The 24,151-nt window shown below is 46.7% G+C and overlaps 11 protein-coding genes across 11 annotated transcripts; 5 read left to right on the forward strand and 6 right to left on the reverse strand.

The window, feature by feature from the left end:
- Positions 1-147: 147 nt before the first annotated feature.
- N7500_000090 (beta-catenin-like protein 1) lies at positions 148-2,363 on the reverse strand (the record flags this gene model as incomplete). Its single annotated transcript, XM_056671236.1, has 10 exons — positions 148-230; positions 276-393; positions 442-726; positions 777-1,291; positions 1,344-1,437; positions 1,486-1,720; positions 1,772-1,878; positions 1,946-2,178; positions 2,233-2,287; positions 2,337-2,363. 10 exons carry the CDS (start codon positions 2,361-2,363, stop codon positions 148-150), a joined length of 1,752 nt encoding a protein of 583 aa, XP_056536809.1.
- A 328-nt stretch (positions 2,364-2,691) lies between these two features.
- Positions 2,692-2,937, forward strand: N7500_000091 (uncharacterized protein; the record flags this gene model as incomplete). The annotated part of the gene is made up of 2 exons (XM_056671237.1): positions 2,692-2,817; positions 2,884-2,937. 2 exons carry the CDS (start codon positions 2,692-2,694, stop codon positions 2,935-2,937), a joined length of 180 nt encoding a protein of 59 aa, XP_056536810.1.
- Positions 2,938-4,254: 1,317 nt separating this feature from the next.
- On the forward strand, positions 4,255-6,596 carry N7500_000092 (transcription factor domain-containing protein; the record flags this gene model as incomplete). Its single annotated transcript, XM_056671238.1, has 2 exons — positions 4,255-4,830; positions 4,887-6,596. The coding sequence occupies 2 exons, from the start codon at positions 4,255-4,257 to the stop codon at positions 6,594-6,596; spliced, it is 2,286 nt and encodes a 761-aa protein (XP_056536811.1).
- A 4,601-nt stretch (positions 6,597-11,197) lies between these two features.
- Positions 11,198-12,103, forward strand: N7500_000093 (protein kinase family protein; the record flags this gene model as incomplete). Its single annotated transcript, XM_056671239.1, has 1 exon — positions 11,198-12,103. The coding sequence occupies one exon, from the start codon at positions 11,198-11,200 to the stop codon at positions 12,101-12,103; it is 906 nt and encodes a 301-aa protein (XP_056536812.1).
- A 212-nt stretch (positions 12,104-12,315) lies between these two features.
- Positions 12,316-13,892, reverse strand: N7500_000094 (nicotinate phosphoribosyltransferase; the record flags this gene model as incomplete). Its single annotated transcript, XM_056671240.1, has 5 exons — positions 12,316-12,536; positions 12,592-12,919; positions 12,980-13,599; positions 13,652-13,735; positions 13,787-13,892. The coding sequence occupies 5 exons, from the start codon at positions 13,890-13,892 to the stop codon at positions 12,316-12,318; spliced, it is 1,359 nt and encodes a 452-aa protein (XP_056536813.1).
- A 1,902-nt stretch (positions 13,893-15,794) lies between these two features.
- Positions 15,795-16,626, forward strand: N7500_000095 (uncharacterized protein; the record flags this gene model as incomplete). Its single annotated transcript, XM_056671241.1, has 3 exons — positions 15,795-15,962; positions 16,039-16,266; positions 16,333-16,626. The coding sequence occupies 3 exons, from the start codon at positions 15,795-15,797 to the stop codon at positions 16,624-16,626; spliced, it is 690 nt and encodes a 229-aa protein (XP_056536814.1).
- A 353-nt stretch (positions 16,627-16,979) lies between these two features.
- On the reverse strand, positions 16,980-17,730 carry N7500_000096 (uncharacterized protein; the record flags this gene model as incomplete). The annotated part of the gene is made up of 4 exons (XM_056671242.1): positions 16,980-17,110; positions 17,164-17,250; positions 17,311-17,445; positions 17,502-17,730. 4 exons carry the CDS (start codon positions 17,728-17,730, stop codon positions 16,980-16,982), a joined length of 582 nt encoding a protein of 193 aa, XP_056536815.1.
- Positions 17,731-19,277: 1,547 nt separating this feature from the next.
- Positions 19,278-19,759, reverse strand: N7500_000097 (EthD domain-containing protein; the record flags this gene model as incomplete). Its single annotated transcript, XM_056671243.1, has 2 exons — positions 19,278-19,541; positions 19,601-19,759. 2 exons carry the CDS (start codon positions 19,757-19,759, stop codon positions 19,278-19,280), a joined length of 423 nt encoding a protein of 140 aa, XP_056536816.1.
- A 383-nt stretch (positions 19,760-20,142) lies between these two features.
- N7500_000098 (uncharacterized protein) lies at positions 20,143-20,937 on the forward strand (the record flags this gene model as incomplete). The annotated part of the gene is made up of 1 exon (XM_056671244.1): positions 20,143-20,937. The coding sequence occupies one exon, from the start codon at positions 20,143-20,145 to the stop codon at positions 20,935-20,937; it is 795 nt and encodes a 264-aa protein (XP_056536817.1).
- A 1,100-nt stretch (positions 20,938-22,037) lies between these two features.
- Positions 22,038-22,291, reverse strand: N7500_000099 (uncharacterized protein; the record flags this gene model as incomplete). Its single annotated transcript, XM_056671245.1, has 2 exons — positions 22,038-22,196; positions 22,250-22,291. 2 exons carry the CDS (start codon positions 22,289-22,291, stop codon positions 22,038-22,040), a joined length of 201 nt encoding a protein of 66 aa, XP_056536818.1.
- Positions 22,292-22,402: 111 nt separating this feature from the next.
- On the reverse strand, positions 22,403-23,786 carry N7500_000100 (FAD-dependent oxidoreductase; the record flags this gene model as incomplete). The annotated part of the gene is made up of 2 exons (XM_056671246.1): positions 22,403-23,441; positions 23,494-23,786. The coding sequence occupies 2 exons, from the start codon at positions 23,784-23,786 to the stop codon at positions 22,403-22,405; spliced, it is 1,332 nt and encodes a 443-aa protein (XP_056536819.1).
- Between the last annotated feature and the right edge of the window lie 365 nt (positions 23,787-24,151).

The following is a 24,151-nucleotide window of genomic DNA, read 5'->3' on the forward strand; positions in this document are numbered from 1 at the left end:
GTTGGAATCACCTGGTACCTATATATCTATAGACTAGGATCTTCCAACTTTTGGTCATAATTGGCGGAAAAGCTATGCTTAAAGTACAAAACCTTGTGATTGGTTTATTGATAGCATTGATATTATGATACAGTACAGTTCCGTTGTTCAAACAAACTGCAGAAGTGTGCTCAGCATGTCCTCCAAGTCTTTATGGCCTGGTTCATCCTCGCCAAGATCTTTGATTTGTTCTACTCGAGTTAGCTGCGACAATTCAAGCGATATGGGTTACGTACCTTGCAAAGTACCCCGGACCAGGGATAGATCTTCGTCACGGTCCGCAAGAAGTGAGATAATCTTCCTTTTCGCTCCATCGTCTTCGGCAATGAGCCACGCCAGAATAACATCAATTGTCTAGGGTAATTAGCAAAGAGGGTTGCCAGTGTAGAAGAGGAACCGTACCTGCAATGAGAACAGACCCGCATCCAACCGCCTCGACAGCCATTCGCCAGCCATAAGTTCTTGCTCCTCCTTATCAAATGTTCTGCGCTCTTTCTCAATGGCTTGGTCAACGGGTAAGATGCGCGCAGCATAGTCACGTCGGAGATTGATGAGCTTCTCGATCCTCGCATAGTCTTTCTCCATAAACTTGGCCAAGGTTCGAATGCGAGGAGCAGAACCACCAGGGAGAAGACGGAGAAGGGAGGCAAAAATCCCCAAGAAGTGTTCAATGTTTTGACCCTCTTGCTAGATGGACGTTAGCACAACGCAATTTGAGTGTAAGAAACCAAGCTTGCCTTCTTCAAGAACATTCCGAAGACAGTCTTCAGGCCAGCTGCCTCCACCAACCTCTCGCAGGCCGGGGCACCTCCGGCTCCACCCAAGGCGTGGTCAAGAACTCTCAAAGCACGTGGCTTACTGAACTTGCCTTCCTTGAGCATGATCAGCGCAAGCTCAACTCCTTCGGCCTCCACAAATTTCTCTTTTCCTGTATCTTCTTCGACAAGGCAGATGAGAGCGTCAAATAGATTCTCCACATATTCTTCCTCGTCAGAGTCCTTCGCTGGGTCGCGTTTGCGGTACGCACTGAGCAGCTGGAGGAGGATATCGATGCCGTCGAGCTCAATAAACTTCGTGCGGTTCTTTGTGGTAGACTGTAGAAGGATTGCCAGGATTTCTGCGGCATATTGTTTGTTCTGGCTGACAGCCGCTTCTTTGCGCTGAATACGAGACAGGATCCAAGGCAAAATTGCAGCATCCTGTCCAATTGCCTCCGCATGAGATGTCTGAGAGGCAAGGTTTTCCATTACACCTATATTGAATGAGCAAAGTTCCATGTTCTTTGTTGAGAATAAGATACTCACCCAGCGCATAGTACACTCCCGCTCGATCGGTTTCAGACCCTTCATCGAGTCGGGAGAGATTTTGAGCTAATAATTCTATGAGGTCGGCCTCCATCTGGTCATGTTTAGCAGGTGCTATTCGTAGAATCGCGTCTCAACATACCATTGCGTTAACAAGAGCATCCCATTGCTCTTGCTCTGCCTCCACATCCTGGTCTGTCAATTCGCCGATTATCTGGATAACATCAATTGCAATGTCGGCATTTTCATGCGACAAGAGAGAGGTTAGGGATGCGACACAGCCCATCTTGGCAAACTCCTCGTATAGCTCAGAATGCTCAGACAGGATTGATAAGCCTTTGATTTCAGTGTCCAAGTCGGCCTCGGAAGCCATAAACCTGCAGCATCTTTAGCATCTGCTACATACAGCTGTTCCGGCGTCCACATACTTTTGCGGGTCACTCTCAAACTTCGCTCGTAGTTCGGCGTTCTTGGAGATTTTCTTCTCGAAATTCAATGCGAAGCGGCGCACCCACGCAGAGTCGAACTTCTCGGGCTAGACGAGCATGCTGTCAGCACCTGGAAAAATATCCCGTGTACTATAGGTACTATAGATTTCATACCGCAGTCTCGTCTTCTTCTTGCTGGTCAATGTATTCCATTGCTTGGGCTGTCTTTTGCTCCATTCCACCACCAAAGAAGCGACCTTCCTCGTCGTCTGGGATATCTTCCTCAAAGTCTGGGGGAAGTTCGGGTCCCGCTTCACCATCGTCCATCTCATCCTCCACCATTGGTGCTTTCCCCTTTGATCTCACATCACCACTCGGGGCTAGCTTTGCTGATTTGTAGAGCTCATCTGTTGGATATCATCAGGATTTGCGAACGGCGCATCTGCGGGGAAAGAGCGCACTTGGATCTTGGACAGGCTCGAATTTGCGCTTAACGCTTCCTGTGGCAGATGGTTTCTTTGCGCGTTAGATGTGCCATCCATCAGTATATAGGCCTGGGACTCACTTTAAAGAGCTCGTCGACATTCGTCATGGTTGCTGCGGCCAAGACGCCCGTTCAGTGGACAATGTGAAGGCAACCAATCTCTAGGATGAGAAAATATCAATAACAAGATAGATTGCTTGAGTGAGATGTCAAAACAGTAGTGAAGATAATAATATAAATATAAAGGAAAAGCCAGACGACGCTGTCGCACCTCCCTTCACTACTGCGCGGGCAAAAGAAATACGGTCGCGCATAAAAGCTAAAGACGCAGTAACGCCAAGCGTTCCGAGGCCGCAGATTTCTCGATGTCCGATCATCACTCCAACACCAACATCAACATACGTCCTCTACTTCCGTCTCTCACATCATATACAAAATGGCCCCCAACCAGCGCATCGTTCCCTCCGGCTCTCGGCCCCAGAAGGGATTCGTCAGCACCATCTACGACGAGGCCACCAGCCCCGAGAACAAGACCATTGTCCGCAGCATCGTGATCTTCGGTGTATGTGGCTAATCATCAATTCCACCATCTCAATGTGATTCATTGAACTGACAAAATCCGTTATAGGCCGGCATTGCATTCCTCCACTCCAGCTTCGGAGAGTTCCTTCTTCCTCCGTAAGTCCAGCCAACCCAACACGTTTCCACGAGATCAACTGAATGAGCATCCTCTAACTTTATGCAGTATGTAAAATTATCACGCTTTCTATTCCTCCGGTGACACGACTCGGAATCCCTCTTTTGAACCTGTGGAAGCATATCGGCGTCGGTCAAAGGAAAACATGATGATGCATAGGCATCTTTCGTTTGGTGGTTTTTCGATTGGATAATTTGTACAATATGTTTTATTGGCAGGGCATGTACTATCCGGCATGCTGTGTCCTGTTTTGAGATTCATGAATATCAGGAAATTTGCCACTGGCTGGATATCCAGCGGTGTGGTACAATCCACTTTTGGTCCAGGATAATTACACCTACGTTGTAGTTCCTTAAGACTTCAAACTTGTTGGATTTCGGTGTCTAGGCCACTGTCCAGATCATATCGTGCTTGATAGCGACATAGGATACCTTTGTGTGTCGGAGTATGGCTTCTGATGATTATCTTGGCAACGCACGAGAGTGAATATATAATATGTATCAGGCTATCACAAGAGATGTCTGTCTTCTATAAAGCTTTGTTATAATCTCAAGGGGTATATCTACAAATCCTCATTCGTGAATAGATATCACAAAATGAGTGATGTGGTATCAAAACAGAACTAACAACAAGTTATCGTCCGGATTTGATCTAGAGGTCGATAAGACAAGACGAGATGGTTACCATGCCCAACTAGTCCTCTAGCCTTAATCATGGTACAGTATGTTGGTACGACATTGGGATTGAGTGGATATGCCAGAAATTTACCTCGCACATGTTCAGACCAACTGTATATCGAAACTGGACTTCATCGCAGTGTATGGACGTAACCGTAGGGTGTATAGCCTTCAACATCCGATGTTACAGAGCTCCCAAACATTGAAGCCAATGCTAATAGGTATCAGATTGTTTTATTACGAAGCTCACTTTTATATAAAAACTGTGCGCCAAATGTTGACTCTTCTCAAACCGGGGAAAAATCAAATCTACTCCGACATCATACCTTTCTACACTTGATGTGAAGTAATGTTCAAAATAGTCAAGGTAATCTATATAAGAACTGCAGATCTTTCCAAATATATCCAATCATGTTGAATATAAAAAGCCCATAGTACCTCAGTATCAACCGAAGATATCAAAAGCGGCAATTTCCCCAGGTGCCAAGACCCCGCAATACCCACATTGCCCCAGTTCCGAACACCGCCTTGTTACGGGCTTGGCCATCGGCTTATGAATTTGCGGCAAATGTGCAGATTCTCTATTTTGTACTCCCAAAGGACATATGACACACCGTGAGAGGTCATGTCTTCAAGCCCCGCGCTCAAGCGCAAGTCGGCTGAATCTCACCTAGATCCCAAGGCCAAACGCCATTTGCATGGATATGATCCGCAGTCCCCATGGCTACATGAGTCCGAACCTGCACGGATATGGCGGACACGAGGAAATCCCGATGTGCAGCACTCGATGCCCCTCTCAAATATGGTATCCGCCGTACAAGACCTGATAGACCCGGACTTTGATCCACTGACGGCTATGCTGGACGACGAGCCCCGCTTTTTGAAACCCTTGCCAGCTCGCATTTCCCCGGAGGACTTGGAGTTCTTGAGGTTCCGTGGGGCCCTCTCGCTTCCAGAGAGTGGGTTGCGGGATGAGCTTCTCCGTTGCTACATCCAATGGGTGCATAGTTTCATGCCGGTTTTGAACTTGCAAGAATTCTTACGATGTGTGGCCGAGAATGACCCAGAGGGGAACGTTAGCATTCTACTCTTTCAAGCGGTGATGTTTGTTGGTACGGCTTTTATTGACCTCAAGCACCTGCAGGATGCTGGGTATTCAACAAGAAAAAGTGCGCGTAATGCGTTCTTTACTCGATTGAGGGTTTGTTCTTCATTACGTGACTGCGAGACCTCATTCCACTAACTAGGAATGGATAGTTACTATATTCTCTCGACTGTGAAGAAGATCGCATTGAGATCCTCCAAACATTGCTATTGATGACTTACTGGGCTGATCCGGAAAACAGTCCACAGCGAGATATTTGGGATTGGATTGGAGTCTGTAATACACAAGCACAGTCTATCGGTTTGAACAAAGACCCCGCATCGGGTGAAATGGATATACGGACTCGAAGGCTCCGCTCCCGGCTCTGGTGGTGTCTATATTCTCGAGATCGGCTGATTGCCATGGGTATGCGGCGCCCCCTTCAAGTTAATGATGGAACGAGCAGTGTGCCAATGCTCAGACTGGATGATTTCGATTTTGAACCTTTCTCCTCATACGTGGTGTCCAAGTTTCATTGTCGCCAACTCCAAGATGAGTCACATCAAAAACGACTCGCCACGATGTTCATTGAGAAGGTGAAGCTTTGTCAATGTATTGGCAGAGTATTATTCGCGCAGTATACACCATCCCAGCGCCAATTTGGAGCCACAGACCGGACCACAGTCACACTCATTCCTCGACAGGCTTCTGAGTCGGAGTTTGCACGATGCGGCCAGAAACTCGACTCGTGGCTTAGTGCGGTCCCTAAAGATGCACAGTTCATCCCTAAAGCGGGGAAGAATTTTCATGATGGTGAGGATGTCCTTCTGCTTCACGGCGCAATGCTACGTATGCTCTATCATGCTACAACCAGCGCACTTCACCGGCCTTGGGCGATTGCTTCAAAGGATCAATCCAAATCGCGGACGGACTGGCGCAATGCTGCCCGTACAAAAATGAACGATGCCGCTTCCGGGATCACACATATCATTCAAGGATTGAACAAGCTCAACCTGACACGTTTCTTACCACAGTCTGGTGTGACTGTGATTCTACCTGCCGCTGTGGCACATTTGACTAACACCATGTCCGACGACCCTACTGTCCGTGAAAGCAGTGTCGACAACTTCCATCGCTGTATTCAAGTTCTCCACTGTCTTAAGGACATTTACCCAGCCGCTGGTCAAGAATTTGCCAACATCGAGGCCGCCATCAAAATGCAAGCAGGTTCCTCTAGCACATTTTTCCAGGTCATGGAATACAACACCAACGCTCCTGCCACATCTTTGACCACCCGGAAACCAAGCACTACTTCCACTCCTCAACTCCAATCACACTCATCTGTTACTGTAGTCGAGCCTTCTAAGCTGCGAACACAAACCTCATATGTCCAAGAGAATATGCATCAAAGAAAGCCCGACATGGAAACTAGGCATGAAACTGCACCACCTTTATTCCCCGACGATCTCAACCTTTACTCCGACCCCAGCATCATAAACGACAATCCTTTCAATTTCCTCTCCATTGACATTGACTGCTTCCCCGACATCCAAGCCTCTCCCAATCAGAATGACCTGAACTATCCAGAGAAACGTTATATATCACCTCCACCTCAAGACCAAGACACCATCGACTGGGCACAGGAGCTTTTCCAAGACACCGATCTCAATAATTACAGTAACGCAGAAATGTTTAAGCCCCAAAAGACAACTTCTCCACAGGATCAAGAGCAGAGCCATCTTGGTCCATTCTCGATTACTTTGGCAACAGATGATGTTCGCTCTGTGCATTCCCGTCATCAGTCAATGAACAATGCAAGGCTGGCGATCACCGGTGATCTAGACCGGGACTTGGGGTTGGAATCTGGGGATGACATGTTCTAGTGTATATGACAAGTTGGACTTCGATTAATGTCTTACTTCGATTCATGTCGACTCCATGTATATAGTCCAGCTTGGTTGATGAATAAAATATAGAGATATAGAGATTGGAGATCAGTGCTTTATGGAAGTTTCTGTGTGCTCTGGACGCAGCAGAAGTTATTGTGACATTTCTTTTCAGATCTTAGTTCATGCTATTGAATATGGTGGGATTACATAGAAAGATGGACTTACCTCTCAAAAAGGATATTTCCCATAAGAGCAAACATGAATTGCATGATGTGCAATTGTATTCTTTGTCACTTACCGGCCTTGGTGCCTGAAGATATGCACATATAAACCCCTCTGGGCCATTGAAATTATCTCCTCTTGACTTCATCATCTACCTTCATCCTTTCAGGTTCGTCATTCTCCATCATGGATCGCTCTACCAGAATTTCTCTTTCTTCTTCCATCATCTTAGCCTTCACATGGGAAGTATCACCACTCTTTTCAAGACAGTTTTGGAGGGAAGGCGCGATTGTCTAAGAGACATACATCTTTGGGCCTCTTCGCCCTCAACATCTACCTACACCTACATACTTTACCTGATAAAAAACTCTCCTCATCAACCCTTTCACACAACACATTTCCTACATGAGGAATCAAAAGCTATGTAAGTGTAGCATAGCTTTGAGTTCACTTTAGCAGGTCTAACAAAGTCCAGATGCGCCTCAGCCTCACAAACATGCCGTGCTTTAACAGACATCGAAATGACAAGCAGAAAAACTGGCTCTCAGGTGGTGGCCGCTTCACGCGTGGTACAACATTGCGAATTCGATCCAATACAATGTCAGTGGAGAAGACGCATGTTGGACCCTATCAGAAAGTACATTCGAGCATTCTATCTTCAAATGTGAGAAGCTCCCACGTTAACCAGGAAGGTGATTATCTGAGCCGCAGAATCGGGTGGTGAAATCCAAATCATCAAGGCGTTCTTTGACCACATGGAAAGAGAAGCCTGAAGTTAGCAACAATGCTGAGAGGTACAACAATCACGAAGTGGATTTTGACGCTGAGTTCCAAGATTCCCCACGGGGATCCTGTCGGAATATTTCTCCCCATTTGGCCAAAGATATCCATTGTCCAAACGTCTTCCATTTGTTGTTCTCCTCATGGTTCGACCTTTAGGGCTCATCTAGGCCAAATTTCACGACAAAAAAACATCCAACAGAAATACCTACCACGTATGTCCTGCCCAGGCATCTTCCAAAAAAGCCGTTCCTCTGTTTGCACAAGCCCGAGGGATCATCACATATTGACAATGGGTTGCGACACATGGATTGTTTTCTGTTGCAGCTACAACATTTGGGCACGTTTTGATAGCATCCTCTACGTGGCTTCTGGGCATGAAGGCAGCAACCACAGATCAACCGAAAATGCCGCGAACAATCTACAGGCTCCACAGCCTGACAGTCTGTCAAATGTCGCCTTTGCTATTCATCACCTATATACCATACAAAAATTGTTGACGCCCTTCCTCAATATTGTCTCAATATACGCGCCCTTTCTACGTGGTATGATTCTCTTCGACCCACAGCCAATTACCCCTCTCCAGTTAGGCTGTTACGACGGCCATCGTTATACCTTTCCCCTTTGGCCACATGTTCCAGCTTTTCAACATGGACTCACCCATGTTGCACATGACATCGTCATCTCGGTACAAGCTCAGCTGTTGCTTCCATTTCCGTTATAAAGCCTGTGATTTCTGCGCCAGCGGTGATGAAATTTCCTCTTCCTGCCGTGTGGTAGCACTTGCGGTTTGAGACGACGAAAGGAGAAGGGGTCGCTGCCCTTTCCTGAGTTGTGGCATCTCGTGGAGGCCCCCAGTGGGTCTTTTCGGGGTCGGAATTTTACTGGCACTGCACTAATTTCGATTCCACCAGCCCAGCTGGCTCTTTGCACTACGTCAAATATCTAGCTAGAGGACACTGTCGCCGAGTTTACGGTGTGCCCTATTCTTGCTGCGCCCTGATTGCCTGGTCATATAACGCAGATTCACATCATCCTTCGTCCTTCATCTTCCTATATGATCCTGCTTTCCAGCCGGCAATGCAATCATGCGGGAGTATGATGAGAGCTTCAGAATATATGATGACGCTCAAAGTTTGTTGGCAAGGGCACGCTAGGATTTTCTCCCACATATCTGTAAGCCTTTGGAACATGAAGCCCAGTATAGGGGAGAGCTAGCGTGTGGCATATTTGGCACAATAAGCGAAATCTCCCATGAGACAGACGGTCAAAAACAGGTCATGAGTTCGAAGGTCAGGTACTTGATTCATCAATATCATCACTGTTATATCGCCTGTACCTGCGGAGTGTCCGGCCTTCACCAAGAGGAACTTGATCATCGAGCTGTCCAACTACCTTCGAGGATAAGCCAAAGTCTTGCCCTCAAAAATACCAACAGTGTGGGAACGTTCTGTGGTTTCATAGAGCTTGAGGTCTATGGGGAAGTCCAGTGTAGAGTGCTAGGGCTATAAAGCTCTACGATTCTGTCTGGTAGTTCCAACCAACTAAGCTGGAAGTTAACCAAAAATCAACTTCCACGAGCCTCATCCACAAGGCAAGTTGACATTCAGGGATGCCCGATTATGTGGCCGTGGGCTAAAAAGAGCCTATGGTTGGCATGCTCACTTTTTTTCTTTGTATTTGCCCAAGCGGGGTTGGATTGGCCCCGAACCTTGTTCGACAGATCCAGGGATGGCACACTTCTGGGGTTGACCCAGCGGACCATTGGAGGCGAAAGCTTTGCGTCCGAGATCCAAGCTCAATGGCTGTCAAAGATGAGATTCAATCTTTGAAAGCAGGAATTCGGGAGATCGAAAGGGACGAAAATTACATCAAGTTCCGAGAGTTAGAGAGAGAATCTACAGTTTACGTTGGGCCGAGGGGCCAAGAAGGCCTTTGACCAGATGGTCGAAACCCGGGATCACATGCGAGGATTCCTCCGCGATATACACATCTTCGAGGCCCACAATCGAGCTTTGGGGCATATATTCGCTAGATCTGGCCTAAGAGTAACATCTGCAACGTCATTTAGAAAAGGAATCCGATGGACCTCGATTTTGCGGCTCAGCTTCGTTCGTCATTGACGATGTTTGCCTCCATTACGTGTTACGGGTAGCGTTTAATGAACTTTTGCATAGCCTTCTCCTCTATATCCCCGGCACAGGATCTGCCTGTCAGAGCTGTGCTTCTGATGCCTGGGCCTACCTGTGTGTATAAATACCAAAAAGTGCCTATTCTTGGCTTTGCTAGACGCGGCGTAATGGAGGCAGTATTTCGGAACTTCCTCGACTTGAAATGAGCTGCTCCGGCCTTGTTTAACTCCAAATGAGACCACGATGTGAGAGATTCGGTAATATCAACTCTATCAAGCTCGCAACATTGACCCTCCTTGTCAATCTCCATACGGTCACCTTCAATGAATGTCGAGACAGTTGCTAGTGCCACTCAAACGCAGGATTATCTGATGCATTTGCTGCTCGGATTTGACCAGGCACTGCTGCAAAGATTGGCTACAATCATTCTTCGTTTCCACCTCCCCGACAGGCTTCATTTTTACTGAAAACGTCCTGTCAACCATGAGCCCATTTCTATCCCTTGGAACAGCATAGAGCATCCATTGCCATGTACTTAATCATGCAAGGGTAACTTCAGGCGACTACTTCTTAGCTCTTCCAGCGTTATTCCGGCGAGTGGTAAATCATAGCGTGAGAATCCGAGTGAAATCAAGCCTTCAATGCCATGGCGGCTCACTAGCCTCTAACTCGTCAAAGATTATCATTTACAGAAAACCTTGGCTAGATCAGGCCAACTACGTTGAGCGAGGCTGCCACATCTGACTTGTCGAGTCTGAGTCTATTTCAGAGGTCTTTTCGACGAGCTTCTCAGATATTCATTTGAGATCTCTTAGAATAATCTTCCCCCTTTTCCAGTTTTATACGTATACAGACGGTAGATAAAGGTGAGAAAGGGAGAATAATTTGCGAAATGGACTTTCCTATACATTATCTAGTGGTCTTAGAGGCCTCGTCTACAATCCGATTGTGTCAGAGAATAGGATGTGTTAAGGGAACACCTTATATTTCTTTATAAAACTCGTAGAGGCTTTCTTTTCAGAGTCTACTATGATCTGGTAGCGGTTTAAGCAATTGAATCGACTACCATGCAGAACCCATTGATATCTGATCATGATTAAAAGCCCGTTGAACGTCTGAAAGTTAACTACTTAACTAGATTCCCTAGTCAGTCACATACTACGTAGGATGGTGTGGACTCCCTAGTATAGGAGGTTTCGGTCTATACAACAGCTTAGTCGTCGTATGCTCTCAACATACTGTTTGTTAGTCCTTTCACGTACTCGAATGATCCCACCCATCTCTTCTCCGTAATACACGTCAACAAATTCTTCTCCATCCACCCATTCCTTGCATTAAGCGTCATCATCTATTGTGAAACAGCATCTATGCACGATAAAATGAGTCTCCCTATCCCAACTGTGAGCGCCAACATACCCTAACAATGAAACAAAAACTAACAAACAACCCCAGAAGCCCAATATGATAGGCAGTGGAATGCGCCAGGTCCGCCGGCGCAAACACTCCGACCCCAACGAGCGCATCCCACCCGGCGTGGAAAAAGTGATCTCACGTGGCTCCTGCCACATTGGGAAACTGAACGACGCAATGGTCCTAAAATACGCCTCCGACTTCAACGACCTAGGCTATCTAACAAGCATCAAAGTCGAAAACCGCATCCTCCAGATCCTAGGCGTGCATCCCCGAATTGTCGAATCAAAGGGCCTCGCCGAGGACGGTATCATCCTGAAGTACTACCCCAACGGCACGCTCCGCAGCTACATTAAGAACCACCCCCATGAGACCCTCGATCGCCGCCTCGAATGGTGCAAGCAGCTCGTCGACACACTCTCGTATGTACACTCCAATCGCGTCATCCACTGCGATATCTGTCTGCACAATGTTCTCCTCGACGAGAACTTCGACATCGTCCTCGCCGATTTCCAGGGTCTGGTTGTTGACAGCACGACCGGTGAAACCCTGCTTGATGGATTGACACGGGAGTGCTCGAAGTCGTACATGCCGAGGGAGAATGTTTATTTCGCGAGTGTCCGGACTGATCTCTTTGCTGTCGGATCGGCTATCTATCATCTTATTGCTGGACATGAGGTTTTTCCTGAATTGGATAGCATTGATGATGAAAAGGTTATCAATGCCCGGTTTATGAATGAGGAGTTTCCGAAGAATGACTATGTCGCTAGTCCTATTGTGGAGAAGTGCTGGAGAGGGGAGTATGCGTCTGCTGCTGAGGTTTCCTTTGATATTGCCCTCGTTCAAGCTACTCTGAAAGCTGTTGAGGAGGCTATGAAGAATGAGGAGAAAGAAGATGAGGATGAATCTGGGAACGAAGATGCGGAGTATGAGGAGGAGCAGATGGAAGCTTTGTGAGCTCGCATTGCTCAAATGTACATCATTCGAGAGACTTGTTTCGAAAGGACGGAGTTGAAAGGTCTTCAAGGATATCATGTATTCTTATTCTCTATGGAGGTGGCACATTATGTCTAGTGAAATTCATCAATAGCCTCAGCATCAATATGATCATGGCTCATGTTCAGCAAATCTTCTAAGAATCCGGAAATTGTATGTCAAGAACAGACAATTTATGCCTGCTTCGTCCAACGGCGACTCTCGTCACCCTCTTCCCACGTGTGCTCAACGTAACCCAGCTTCTTCTTGACTTCCTGGACCTTGGCAGAATCGCCCATGTTTTTGCCCATATTGTCGCTGAGCTTAACAGCGGGACTACCGTTTGCGGTGGCAATCTTGATAACGATGTTGAGAGGCTTGGATTTCTGTCCCGTTGATTTATTGATGAAATCATCTAGAGATTTGTAAGCATTTGGTGTGTGTTATAGGATTGCCAAATTCTGACTTACTGGTAAAGAATGTTCCCACACCAAATGTGGGTTTAAAGCCTGCCTTTTCGGAAATTTCCTTGTATTCCAGGCAGTGCTCGATATCCAGTGAGTCCGAGAACACTATTGTCTTGGTGTCGGTAATACCCTGGCTATCATAGAATTTCCGGACCATCTTGACGAATAATGTTGGGTCACCTGAATCTTGGCGGACACCGGCGTAGCTCTGAGCGTAGGTTATTGTGCTCGGGGTAATCTTGTCCTTTTCATTAGGTGCTGAGATGGGCTTTCGGAATGCATCCAGGAAAGCCGGGGTGCCAAAGGTGTCAGTGAGAGCGATTCCAAGGACCTGTGTTTCTATAATTAGTCTGTGACACTTGGGAATCATGAAAATGAAAAAAGTACATACCCCCTCCCCGAAACACCCAAGCCAGTAACTCAATGCCAACTCATTGGCATTCTGGTAATCGTCCGTGATGGCCGCAATGGTCATGTACCATTCGTGTGCCACGGTACCGACAGCACCCTTATTGTATTTCATAGCAAAGTGCACATTGCTGGTCCCGGTCATCACGCCGGGCCAACCCTGCTTCTTTCCCTCCTCTGCCGCACGGCAGAGTCCCTTCATGACCAGGTCCTGGGTATGATAGTCGCGACGACGGCGCGAGCCGAACTCAGAGAACACACAGCCATTCTCAAGCAAAGTACAACCCTTCTTGTATGCCTTCTCTTCCTGGTTTTCGTGATCCCAGTCCGTGTCGCTGAACATGAAATATGCCTGGCTGGTCAGCGCCAACAGCGGAATCTCATACAGGATGGTGTCGAGCCAGAGACCGTCGATAATGTACTCCACATTTCCTTGATCGTCATCACTGCCGGTATCTTGTTCCGGAACGAATTTGATCTTGATATGCTCGGAGGGTCTGAGGTGGAAGGTCTCTAGGAAGGCGAGGTACTCATCATTGAGGTACGGGCAGTTTTGGCGCAGGAACTCGCGCTCTTCGGCGGTGACGCGAATAACGGCCAGTTCTAAGCGCGCATTAGCTAGGAGCTGTGCGAATGTGACATCGAGATTCCTTACTGTCCATCTGCTCCAGAAGCCATTTGTATGCCCCGCGGTACAGTTTCATGTGCGGGGTCCTATTCGTGTAGCCGTAGGTCACGTCTGCGCCCAGATCAGCCCCAGATCCCCAATTCTTTGGTGGTTGCTACTTACGAACATCCGGGAAGTATTTGAGGACCGCGCATTGCATCGTCAGCTTGTACAGATCGGTGTCCAGCAGGGATGTGATGCCCTGTGGCGGGGACATGTCTTTGCCCATCTTGTTGGTTAACCAGAGGAACCGGTGTATGAGTCAATGGAAATGTATTCGCGAGCAGTGGCAGCGAAAGTCCGATAGATAAATAGGCGGAATTAGCCGGGTTGTTTCTTTTCTTTTTTCCTTTTGCGCAACCGCGGGGGAACCTTGGAAACGCGATATGATTATCGGTTTGCTCTGTTTGCACCCTTTACATCATTTCTTCACATATCTCGTTCAATTGCCTCTGGGTGCCTGGGTCAATTTATGGCTTTCATGCCAAAGGCTGTACTGTCTCTTGTCTAATCTATGTTGTACACTATACAAATCTACGGGGTAATGGGCTAGGCATTGAACAATGCTTGTCACGATGGTCTACATCCCTGGCTCCGCTATCGTACGTTTGTGAGTCGTGACGATATGCACCAATGAGACTGGAATGGTACCTTTATTGAAGACACGTCACTTAGAGTTCTAGGAGAGGACTACACAAAATCGAGGATTCATTCACTCGTGGGAGACTGGACTAGCATCTCTGAGGCCCTACGAGCAATGTGCCCCCCCTAACCCAACAAACACCCGGGTTTTAAGCCTATAAAGAGTGGGATGTAGTTCAGGAATAGCAAGTGTAATGTAAATACGTGGGTTTGGTCGACCCTATGGTTTGAATATCTTATGGTGTTCTTGTAGGTACTGGTTACTGCCTTATAGAGCATCCGGGTAGACAATCAACAAACCACTTCGGTGATAATTCTAGGCAATTCCACTAATTAACTAACGTCCGTCTAATGACCCCTCCAAAAAAGAGCAAGACATGCGGAATAGTGGGGAACCGCATACAAAAAATACAAAAAAGAAATTGTTGTGCATCATCCGTGAATCGAACACGGGCCTCGTCGATGGCAACGACGAATTCTACCACTAGACCAATGATGCTAGTTGATGCATAGTGACCCACTCTTATGCCATATAAACCAATTTAACATTATATATCCCAATATCGGTCTTTACACTGTTAGATAATTCTAACTTCAAATTCTCAAAATTTACTACATAATTTACCAGAAGATCCTCTTATAGTCTAGATGTAGCCCCTAGATTAGGCAAAAAACCAGTATCGTTTGGTATGGGCTGTTGTATATATATATCTGGGTGAACAGCTGCCAATTACTGTCGGGATTCTACTTGGACAAACCAACCAACTTAAATTAATGATGAGTGTACTCTAACTCTTGAAAAAATATATAAAACATTAGTACACTGCTGGGATGGAATCAGGCGTGATGCTTGTCCGATATAGAATTTGCAACATCTCGATATGCGAACGAATGAAGACATTCGTTGCACACTTCTGTTAGCCCACATAGCCGTCAGCCTTCAGGACGCAACGCCTTTGAAATTCGAGATTGACGGACACTCGGAAAGAACTGCGGTTCATCGTGGTATTATGGTTGGTTTGTGTGGTAAATAATTTGCAAGAAATGGAAATTCTGGTGCCCTGGTAGTCACTGACTAAGGCGTTCTCATGGAAATGCTATATGGCGAGCAGCTTGGTGGTAATAGCAATCTTGGCTACACCCTGCATATATGCTAGGATATTGATAGACACACCGACACTACGGATATTTGTCTTGAACAGTGATTGGAAGCTGATGAGACTCTGGAGCTCCCCAGAGGACCTCGCTGTCTCGGCATAAGCGGCCTAGTATAGGCAGCCAATCTACACCGTAGGTGACGAGATTGTAGTGGATATCTACACTACCTAATTAAGTAGGTGCAATAATCTATTTAAGATATATAGGACATATCCGGACGGGATCTAGTTCGCTCCTTCCCCAGAAAATAGTCTGATGATAGATTTTGAAACCAAATTTATGTCAAAAGCGTTTTGTTTTTTCTTTCTTACATATCCGTCATCCGTCCAAGATGGATGAGCTACCCTTCCGGAACTGGTGTCTGAGCTGCCTTCATACCAGTATCGCAAATTATGACCCTCGGCAAAGCAGGCCCTTTGAAATCTACTGTGATGTCAACGAAATCGCTAATAACGCATCTTGTGGGCAGTGTCTAGATCGAAAGATTACCTGCGAATCGGTACGTACGCACCTTATATCTCATCCCCATACCCCGAAGTGCATAGAAACCCTTGAAATCTAACAAAGCATACTAGCCCTCCTTGGGAATGCTAGGCGATGTCTACGACCTCTGCACAGTTTTGGAGTGGGCTAGTAGGTTTTGGTCTCGCGACGAAACCTTTTACTGGAACTCAAGCTTTCATCTTGCTGTTTGTGAGGCCTCCAAGGAGCTCTGCCTCAGGTTTGAGCATGTTGAAATGACCCATCGCCGCGTCCATATGTTGACTGCTATTGATTGGTACGATACTAGCGAAGAGCAAAATGTATGTCTTTACTCGCAATCAAATCCCTCACGCGCTCATTCTGGGCTAACCACGAAATCACAACAGGCTGATGTCAATAACTACCGAAGATTCCTTGCTGAACGCCGCGCCTCGCTACGTGCTATGCCGGCTCCCCTCACCGGAATGACTGATCGTCAGGACTGGGTTACTTACAATCCTGAGAGACTGCTCCGCCTCTGCAAAGGTGACTCTGGTTTTGTGGAGTGGTCGGAGGCTAAGGCTGAGTTCCTTAATCGTATCCTGCGGGCATCCCTTTCAATCTACGGTCGTGATGGATCTAACTTCGGAAGACGGAGACTGACATTCATCGAGGAAAGATTCCCCGTGAATCTGGAGTAGATTCAACAAAACGATGGCTCAGTTACCATCCGTTGGAACGAATCCCCTTCTCTTTACCTGATGTCAAATACTTTTCAAATGATTAAATTTCAAACTTGAAACCAGGCTTCCTTCTCCAATATTGCGAAGCTTGTCGACAATCAGATACATGACTGACTGAAAGGTTGGTTTACGCGGTAGAGCACGTATATTTGCCGATTTGGGTACTTTCCTTTGGTATGACCATAATATTGGCATCCAAACCATCAAATATATTAGAGCAGTATGTACTAAACCTGCACTCATGCACTGTTATACTTTGCTATGCATTTTTAAGCGTATTGTACATTTAAAAGATTCAGGACCCCGGAGATCTACACTTCCATCCATTCGTTCTCGTTTTGGTCAGCAAAGCTCTCCCGGTATGGATGTTTTTCGATCCATTCCTCTGCACCGACAACTGTTGCAGATTTCTCATAGAACTCGCTCAGCACATCATTCAGCTCTATAAATCGTCAATACCAGTCCAATCTACCCGTGTCTTGGCTTGGAACTCACTTTCGATTTCCATAGGGCTTGAAGGTTGCAGGGAAAAGCGAGACACGCCCTCTCTCCACAGTACCAGAGCAGATGGAATGGGAGTACCTGAGTTCATAAGCTTCTGTTTTCACTCAAAAGCGAACAGGAAAGATATAAATATCATACCTCGCGGAACACAGAAAACCGTGGGGTCCAAAACAGACTTCCCGTCGCCGATTTCTTCTAGGTACCGCTCGAAATCAAAGCGCAACATTTGCTGCATAAGACGCGAATTGGGCATGAAGATCGGTCCATTGGAGTCTGATATAGAGATAGTTAGACTCCATTGCACGAGGGTTACATATGAGTTTACAGACAAGGGCTTGACTTCGTGATCGCTGCGTGAACTAATCCATCCTTAGACACAGTGATTGCATCCTTCCGGTGGCGGGTCTCATCTTGGGTCACGTCATAAAGTGTGGCCTTACGCGCCAGCTGGTATCGATACATGGTCGCGGGAAATGAAGCATGTGTGGAAAGGAGGGAGAAATTTCGCGCTTGGTTGATATTCAGCCGGGCAGCTGGTAGCCAGTGAGTGGTAAGCATAGTTGCTAGAATGTGTGTTGAGCGAATGCTATGAATCAAATGCACAAGTGATGAGTAGTTAAATTAACCTCCAGATATGGCGGAAACTGGACCACGGGAAAAGAACACGACCCCGTGACATGCGATAAGGTCTCAGTGGACCTTCCAGGGTTCTCTACATAACTCGATGAGCAAGGTATTGGCAATTTCACACCGTGAAGATATTTTCATATGGATATGATTCGTTTTTATATGCTTGGAGTTATTAGCATGTGATGCAAATTCCTTCACATGCTTTTCTACATTGGCATTTCCACCAGCAACGCGACGTATTGTAATGAAAGTCACATGATCGCATATCAAGTAATTTATCGAAATCGTTATAACAACTCAGATGCCCTCCCTCAACGCTCAGCTGTGGAAGGGGCTTTTGCTTACCGTCGGAGCTTTAATACCTACAGGATATCCTTTTTGATCTACTTCTAAGCCTTTTCAGGGTATTTCTGTGTAAAATACCTTCCGTTACGGGCCGCTTTTTATTCCGCATCTGCCCCACAAGTCTTATCTGTCGCAGTGGTGAGTCCAAGATATGTCTCGCACCTATGCCATGAGTTCATAACCCGGATCCTAGAGAACACGGACGTTTCCTGAAATGAATATCTGATCCAAAATTAAGCAAATTCGGTATATAATCTACCGACAGCATTATCGCCTGATGATCCAAATCAATCAGAACGGGATCAGCTCAAATGCCGGTATAGTTATCTTGTCCTGAATCACACAACATGAGGGATTCAAACGCCAAGCCTAGGGCCCATTTACCCCAATACGGAAACTATCCATATTGGTTATATTCTTGTTCGATCCTGGATCAGCTCGACAGCCTCTGAGAGCCTGGCTTGGCTAACTTAAGGCCCCACTAGCTTGGATTGAGATAGGTGACCAATTCACCCCAATACTATCATATTGACTATGGTGAGCCAAGTCAATACGAGGTAGGGGGCACCTGTTTCTTTCAATTTAGATACCCAAAATCCGATAAGCGCGGAACCATACCAATTGTGTGGGATGGCATGGGCTTGGGCCACTGAGAAACCCAAAGCGTCAGATTAGAAACAATTATAGGCGAGACCGGAGAAGGGAAATTGTGGCAAGCTGCGACCTATCAAGTTGTGAGAGGCATCGAGACTCACATGAAGTATCATCAATGCTCCGAACTCTTTCTTACCGTGAATGTGAATATAGGGAACAAGAAACAAATGAATATTCCGACATGGATTATATAGATTAGCTGGACACCCCGACGCCTTTTTGCCTCACCACGTTCCATGGAATTTCAAAGGCAGGATATTGATCTGTGCTCCAGGTCATAAGACTCGATCGAGTGGTAAGTGTTTCGCGCAATGTCTTCTCAAAGAGAAGTGAAGTACATTGTTCATCATCAATAAGGCTGGAATGAGCGAATGAGTGGAATTACACTCAAACTTGATCTATTAGACATGTTCTCGTGGCCTTGGTTGCAATCCACGCATGTTATGCCTGAACTTTACTCCTGGAACTACGCCTAGTCACTTTGGCAAGTTTACAGGCTCCCCGTTAATCACATACGGGGTAGAGTATCCCACAGAAACCAAAGCCTTCGGGACCTGAACCCAGTCACCCTGGTCCTTGACTGCTACCTGCCAATCTGGGTCCGACATGACTTTCTTGATGGTATCCACATCGGGAAGTGTGTATTCGATGAAGCAGTCGAAGTCGGCGAACTCCCAGCTCGGTCGAACCTGTCCAATCTCTTGCCTCAATGCGTTATTCATAGAAGGGGGTGTAACGAACTAGATATCAGTAATCAGTCACAGTTGCATAGTAGATGATGGTCTGATTATCCACCTACGAGCGAGTATTCAAGGACTCCGTATTTCTTGAAGACGGGCATGGCAAGAGGTAGGTGCTTCTCAATCATCCAGTTCATGAATGCCTCATGGGAGTGTTGTTGCTGGCGATGATGGGTGATCGTGAATTTGATAGGTCGGCTCTCTGGGACTTCGGACATCTTGATGGTCTTGTAGTCTCGTAGATATGGGAAGAAGTTTGTCTACAATGTTTGAGGTTTTATTTCTATTCAAGTTCTTGGCTGCCGATGGTATCTGCGTCTCTGCCTAAAGGCCTAATGCGGCTGAGATAATGCGGCTGAGATAGACCCGCAAATTACCCTCCACTTCCTACCAGCCCAAACCTGGCAACCGAATTAGATTGTAAGACCAATTTAGCTATATCCTTGCATGAGAGGAATGGTTACGTTGCAGGAAAATTAGGTAAGCACTAGTAGAGACACGTGGACGCATTGCACTACCTGGGAATTCGCGTATTAATAGCTTTCTCCTATCCCCTTTGCATCTTCACTTTTCCTCTTATATCCTGCATAGTTTGATCGAAATGACTCCATCTCTTCCACCACAGTACGAAATTCGTGTTCTTGGACCAGAACATGAGGAATGGGCTCGAGCAATTTGCATTCAAACAAATCTATTCCACTCCCCGCTCTGGCCAGTTGTTTATCCTGAGAACAAAACCCACCGGGCCTATGAGACATTCCAACGCTCGCACTATTTAATTAAACATCAGATCGATTCAGGAAAGTCACTCGGTATCTTCGATAAAGAATATCAGTTTAAACGACCCGAATCTGCAGCCACAGGTGGCAAGCTGTACTGGAACCTGGATGACGAGAATGCAACCGAAAGTGAGCTTGCAGACCAAATGGACTTCCCACTAGTCTCGATCGCCATGGCCTACGATGGCATTGACGCGCTAGACATGTCTCAGATAGAACCTCTGGTAGCAGCACTGCCCTTGTTCGGAACGCTCTATCATGCCCTCGAGGAGCGAGACCAGCGCGATCCTGCATCATGGAAACCCACAGCCCGCGGACAGGTACTTATGCGCAACGCAACCAACACGCTCCAATCTCATTCTGGCCGTGGACTTATGAGACTGCTGGCTGAAGAGATGATGAGACGTTCAGCAGCTGAAGGATACCGGGGTATCCAGATTGAGAGTGTTTCTGAGGCTGTGCAAAAGGTGTGGTCAAAACCACCGGCGCCCTTTAAGGGAACTATCATTTCGCAAATTCACACAACGACATTCGAAGAAAAGAACGAGGAAGGGGAAGTCGTGTATCCGTTGCGACCTGCGAATGTGAATATTACCAAGATTTGGGTCGACCTCTAGATTCCGAATTCAAGAGATTGAATTTGCGGCCAATTGAACTGATGTTTATCAAGAGCTATTAGTTGCTAATTTATATGTGAGAGTATTACACATGACACACGGCAGACGGTGACTGACTATTGTTACATGAAGGGGTGTGATTACTCAAGCTTATTTGCTAGGACTGCCGAGTAGCCTATCTAGTTATATAGCTTGCTTATCTTCCTCTCTCTCCTTTTCCTCCGCTCACTTAAGAGGGAACGTGCAAAGTCGGTAATTGGCCAAGCTCCAAATGAACGACTTTGTCTTTTGATTGCGGAATAAGTCTGGCGGACTGTATAACAAGATCTCGAAATTCTGCGCTGGCGAGTATAACTTTCAGAATTCTCTTGAAAAGTGAGGCAGCTTGACTTGATCTTTTGCTGGAATAGAGAAATCGCCCACGTTATTTGCCATCTGGCTCATGCGGTGTGGGAAAGACTGAGCAGCATTGCATAATGTCGCTTGACAAAACGAAGATTAATCGTAGGGAATCAAGTGACTATGTACAAAAATAGGGATACCTAGTAATGTCTTTGCAATTATCTGAGCTGAATGTCGCTCTATAAATGCAAGGATCGGCTTCCTGGAGTGCCGAGAGCTATTGGAAACCCTGCCTAGCCGCACCCAGGCACCGTTGATTGGATGATAAGTTGAGCGTATAGACTCCTCAAGCTCCTTCTTTACAGTGTTAGGAAGTTCAATCTCCTCAAGAGATTACAGTTCTCCGAGGGCATCCGTGGCCTGAAGGCTGTTTGCAACACTGTGGAGGAATTTGACATGGTCATTTATAGAGAACGGAAAACTTGGCGATCCGTTAGGCTCCCATTTTTGTGCGCACTAGGCGGGATGGCATACGTAGTTGGCTTTGTGGCGCTCATCCCACACGCCCTATTACATCCGGACAACTAAATATATCAATCCCGTCTCCTAAGGAATTCGGAGGCTCGGAGGATTCGGAAAGTAGGATATACGGATATACGGAGATAAGGAGATCCGGAGAAGGAGCCCGAGCTGTCAGAGTCAGTGGACCTCGATTTCGCTGATCAACGGTCTCCGAAGGATAGAGATTCATTTTTTTCCTACACATGTGGTGTCTGCTGGTCTTTTTCATTCACAATCTCGCCGACATCATCCAAACAGTAGATGTTTCCGTTGAGCATAGGAATACATCCCACAGATAACCAAAACGGGTTGCCCATAGCAAGGGCATTTCCAGGCAGCTCGCCCGTTTCAGCGATCTTGTGATAGGTATAATATGCCTTTGAGGGGTTGGTCTACCTGCAAGACGTACTCGCCATTCATAATATAATACTGTCGATGCCGTCATGGACATCTTCCCATGTATAGCACTATATTACTATTGATATACGAGTATCTCAAAGCCAAAATGTTAGTCTCTATCTAGAAGAAATTCTTGGAACAAATCAATTTAGGTAGTAGTATATCACAATGCAGAAGCTCTCATCGGATGTAGCCAAGGCAATCTCCCATTTATCCGCTCCGATCCCTCAACATAGTCCAACACCTGTGCTTTCTGAAACCCAGGTGAAAACAAATATCGAAGTCCCAGACTCTCAACAAATGAATGGACAATAATATATCGGGCAAAGAACCAGTGAAGGGCGCTGTACCAAGTGTACATACGAGTCTCGACTCCCGAGTTCGTCAAATCCGCAACGAGTGAGCATTCCGGGCTCTTTCGAACCCTTTCATAGTCTTCAAACACATGTGTAAGAGCGGATGCATCTGGGTTTCTACCCGGAGCCCTATGAACCGCATGTCGTAGACGGTTACACAATACCACAACATCCTGAACACCATTGTTAAACCCAAGTCCCATATGAACTGTGAACTTATGACAAGAATCGCCCACGAGAACAATCCTGCCCAGGCTCCAGTGCTTTGCGATTCCTTCCTGGAGATCCGTCATGCCTTTGGCTAACATGTTCGGCCAGACATCTTTGACCTTGACCGTGCGGTTCAATGGATAATCTGCAATCTCGGCAGCGATGGCATTAATGTCATTCTCGGTGTAACGATTTCGCTCGCTGGTTGGCTTTGGCAATTTTTCGCTGAGGAAAAACCAGCTGCGCCTCGGCCCGCTGAAATACGAGATCGACTTGCCCGATGACTGGGTGTCGTTCCCTTCACCGGGAGGTGACCGTGTGGGAAATGAGCCGTATAAGAGCCGGAACGTTGCTGTGAAGGGTTCTTCCGGATCCCAGTCCCGCAGTGGATCGTCTTTCAAAGCTATTTCTCGCATCAAATGTCGGGTTTTGCTGTGAACACCGTCTGCGCCTATCACTATTGAACCGTGATAGACACTGCCGTCGGCGCATGTCACTTTTACCCCGTCATCCCGTGTCTCGATATCGCTCAACTGCTTGTTGGCCAAAACCTTCTCTTTTTCGATGTCAGGTAACATATTGTACACTGTTCTCACCAGCTCGGAGCGATCGAAGACAAGAGGGGCATATCCGTGACTGTTTCAGAAATATCAGCCGGAAGCACATGGAAGTTGGTATGGCGACTCACTTCTCTCGAATTGTCCTATATCTTGGGCTTTCATGAAACACATGTCCGTCTTTGGTAAGTGACATGTGAGTTTCTAACTCTACTCCTATGTCCAGCAATGACTCCAAAAGGCCAAGTTGGTGCATGACTCTTAAGGTAGTCGGATGTACCACAAGACTAGCCCCTTCCTCTTGGACAATAGTAGCTTTGCGCTCGAGTACCACAAAGTCAATATCGGCACGATGGAGCGCATGGGCGGTGAATAGCCCTATTGGGCCGGCGCCTACCACAATGACCTTGAAGTCACTCCCCATGTTATGCGTATCGTGGGACTGCCTCTGCCGTGCGAGATAATATCAGCCTTCTACCGAAGCTGGAGGAAACGGGAAATGGAATAAGTTAAATATCTGCAGATCCCTAGCCTGACGAGGTCAGTTTGTCAGCTTATTACCCAGTACTCCGTATACGACGTAGGCATACATGCCACTAGGCCAGGCTGAGTTAACTGACGATAACTCCGAGAGATGATTTCTAATCAAATTGCTTTTTGGGCACACCCCCCATCTCGCCTTTCGGCCTTTTCTCCAATAATCTTCAGTCTATCGTATCAGGTACAGTGCAATCGTGGGGTTTGGAGTGTACATGGAGGGCCCCCACCCGGCTCATTTTCCCGGGTTCC

Source organism: Penicillium coprophilum (genome assembly GCF_028826855.1).
Source record: "Penicillium coprophilum strain IBT 35676 chromosome Unknown utg000001l_segment0_segment0, whole genome shotgun sequence".
In the NCBI taxonomy this organism is placed as follows: domain Eukaryota; kingdom Fungi; phylum Ascomycota; class Eurotiomycetes; order Eurotiales; family Aspergillaceae; genus Penicillium; species Penicillium coprophilum.